Source organism: Tupaia chinensis, unplaced genomic scaffold, assembly GCF_000334495.1.
Source record: "Tupaia chinensis unplaced genomic scaffold, TupChi_1.0 Scaffold000330_1, whole genome shotgun sequence".
Lineage (NCBI taxonomy): Eukaryota > Metazoa > Chordata > Mammalia > Scandentia > Tupaiidae > Tupaia > Tupaia belangeri.
In genome coordinates this window covers 2,414,082-2,416,829 of record NW_006159824.1, presented here as the reverse complement: position 1 = coordinate 2,416,829, position 2,748 = coordinate 2,414,082, and the positions used below count along the sequence as shown (strand labels likewise).

At 56.3% G+C, this 2,748-nt stretch overlaps 1 protein-coding gene across 1 annotated transcript; it reads left to right on the top strand.

Moving 5' to 3' along the window:
• The first annotated feature begins 6 nt into the window (after positions 1 to 6).
• PFN1 (profilin 1) lies at positions 7 to 2,622 on the top strand. Its single transcript, XM_006151865.3, has 3 exons — positions 7 to 187; positions 1,620 to 1,812; positions 2,406 to 2,622. The coding sequence occupies exons 1-3, from the start codon at positions 56 to 58 to the stop codon at positions 2,501 to 2,503; spliced, it is 423 nt and encodes a 140-aa protein (XP_006151927.1). The 5' UTR covers positions 7 to 55; the 3' UTR covers positions 2,504 to 2,622.
• Positions 2,623 to 2,748: the final 126 nt, after the last annotated feature.

Here is a 2,748-nt window from a genome sequence, read left to right as displayed (position 1 = left end):
GAGCCCGGCCTGGGGCCCCGGAAGCAGTGCCGAGAGCAGCCCCAGTAGCAGCGCCATGGCCGGGTGGAACGCCTACATCGACAACCTCATGGCGGACGGGACCTGTCAGGACGCGGCCATCGTGGGCTACAAGGACTCGCCCTCCGTCTGGGCCGCCGTTCCCGGGAAGACCTTCGTCAACATCACGGTACTGCGAGGCCTGCGAGGTCCGGGGCACTGGGTGGGCTTGGACCCTGAAGAAGGGACTTGGGTGGGAGCGGGCGCGGTCTAGGGAGGGTAGCGAAAGGCCCTGGCCGGGTCCTTGCCCTGAAAGCGGCGCGAATTGCGGCTGCACGTGAGCGGGTCCCTCCGTTGACCCCAGAGCCCTACACCCAAGGCGGCGGCGCCCATCCCGCCCGCCGCCCCGCTTTCCGCGACGGGGCGTTACATCCGGGGCACAGGGCGGGGAGGGGCGCGCCGCCCCGTGCGGCGGCCCACTTCCGCCTCCTCCAGGGCGGGGCGGGCATGCGCTGCAATTTTAACCCGGGATTGAGATTGAGAAGGGATTTGGGGACCCCTGGACCTCCAGCTCTCCGTCTGGCCGTCAGCGTGCTCCCCTTCCACCATTGTTCCCCTTTGGGCGCCCGCTTTGCTGCCGTGCCCGTGGGCTCCCGGCCCCTCCCAACTCCGTTAGAGAGGGCGAGGCCGCCACACGCCCCCCCTAACTCGGCACGTTGGACTCAACATTCCTGCGAGGCCAGTCCCGGAAGTCCCCTTGCCCTCCCTTCCCGCCATCCGTCGGGGCCTGGAACAGGGGAACTTTGTGAGAAGTTCTGAGATCGCTAAGTGAGGGAATAAGGGATGCCTGCCGCTGTCCCCACCACAACCTCGCCTGTCCACACTGCCCGGAAGTGGGGAGGGGGAACGGAAGTTTGAAAGGGGGGAAGGGGATTTCTCAAGGGGCCTTTCAGTTGGGGGTGCTTTTGGGGTGCAAGGGGGAGGGGAAGAAAAGTTCCCTGGGGTATCTACAGGAGAGGAGGCTTGGCGGGTCTCCTCCTGGGCTCTCCCCGCTCCCTCTGAAAAGTTTCCAACTGTGCTGAAAGCCCCCTGGGGTCTGCTCCCTCCTCGCAGGATGTAGATACCTGGACCTACACTCTAGGTACTTGGAGACCCAGGCGTCCGGGGCCCCTAACAACTCCTGCAGAACCTTTGACCAAATAAGGGCAAAGTTGCTTCTCTTGCCTCGCCCGCCCCCTCCCTTCCCCTCTCTGCTTCTGCTTTTCCTGAAGGAGAGTTCTGAGCATCCAAGGGCTCCCCACTCTCCTCAATGACTTTTGGATCGTTTATTTTCTGGCTTTGCTTTCCGTATTAAACGCCGAGATCTTAGTCTCCAGAGGACTTTGTCATCTCTTCCTCCCTGGTCCTATTTTCTAGGTTTGAGAATGAAATGTCTTTTTGGTATGGACTTCTTACAGTCCTAAGAGCTTCTCAGATTTCATCGATGTGCACAAAGCATATAACATACATCCTCCGGGGGAGGAGATCTAGCTGTCAGTGAAGCCAAAGGGAAGTGGGTCCTGGGAGAACAGTGTAAGAAGCTTGATGTGCTAACTTGTTTGGGTGTTCGGTTCCTCTTCCAGCCAGCTGAGGTTGGTGTCCTGGTTGGCAAAGACCGGTCGAGTTTTTTCGTAAATGGGCTGACACTTGGAGGCCAGAAATGTTCTGTCATTCGGGACTCACTGCTGCAGGATGGGGAGTTTACCATGGATCTTCGTACCAAGAGCACCGGTGGAGCCCCCACCTTCAACGTCACTGTCACCATGACTGCCAAGAGTGAGTTTTGAACCCTAACCCTCTAGCTCCAAGATCTCTAATGGACTGCCTTCTGTTCATCTGTTGGGGTTTTTCTCTGTGTCATTCGCAGTGTAGTCAGCAGTGTACTAACACTCTACTTCAGTCTGCTGCTGCACTGGTAGTCCCCCCAGTTCTGTCTCAGTTCCTCATCTTGTAATGAAGAAGCTGAACTGCATTACTTAGTTCGTTCTCCTTGAGCCTTTGCAGATGAAAAACTGTTTTCTTGGAGTTGGTAGATTGTTGGGGTCCTGGTCCTAAATCAGCATTGAGCTCTTTTGAACCTTAGAGGTAGCAGGCTCATCCACAGCCACTTGTGGCTGGAACACCAGAGTCCACAGTCCTGGGCCTTTGACCCCTAAATTTTAGTCTGTTCCTCTCCAGCCTTTAAGCTTGATTTTCTCCTTTTGAAAAGCTCTATTGTTTCAGGGTGACTGACAGCCTGCCTGTGTGTGGGGGGTTGGGAGGGAAGAGGTTGGGTTACAGCCCCTAGGGCTGGACAGCTGCTCAACAAACAGCTGGCAGGGGGTAGAATTGTGACACCTGGGTCCTAGCCTCCTTTCTCTTTCCTTCAGCGCTAGTCCTGCTGATGGGCAAAGAAGGTGTCCACGGTGGCATGATCAACAAGAAATGTTATGAAATGGCCTCCCACCTGCGGCGTTCCCAGTACTGACCTCGTCTGTCCCTCCCCCCACCACTCCCCACAGCTTTTGCACCTCTCCTTCTCGTGTACACACACACACCATTTTTATTTTTGGGCCATTATCCCCCACACCCTCATTGCTGCCAAAACCACATGGGCTGGGGGCTGGGGTTGGATGGACAGACACCTCCCCTACCCATAACCCCTGTGTGTGGTTGGAAAACTTTGTTTTTTTGGGTTTTTTTTTTTTTTTTTTTTTGAAATAAAAAATATTT

What these genes read in the sequence shown, in the direction of transcription:
- PFN1 (XM_006151865.3), top strand. Translation starts at nt 56, where the DNA reads ATGGCCGGGTGGAACGCCTACATCGACAACCTCATGGCGGACGGGACC. An exon ending in AGACCTTCGTCAACATCACG is followed by an intron (nt 188 to 1,619) that starts GTACTGCGAGGC and finishes TTCCTCTTCCAG; the next exon opens with CCAGCTGAGGTTGGTGTCCT. An exon ending in TGTCACCATGACTGCCAAGA is followed by an intron (nt 1,813 to 2,405) that starts GTGAGTTTTGAA and finishes TCTTTCCTTCAG; the next exon opens with CGCTAGTCCTGCTGATGGGC.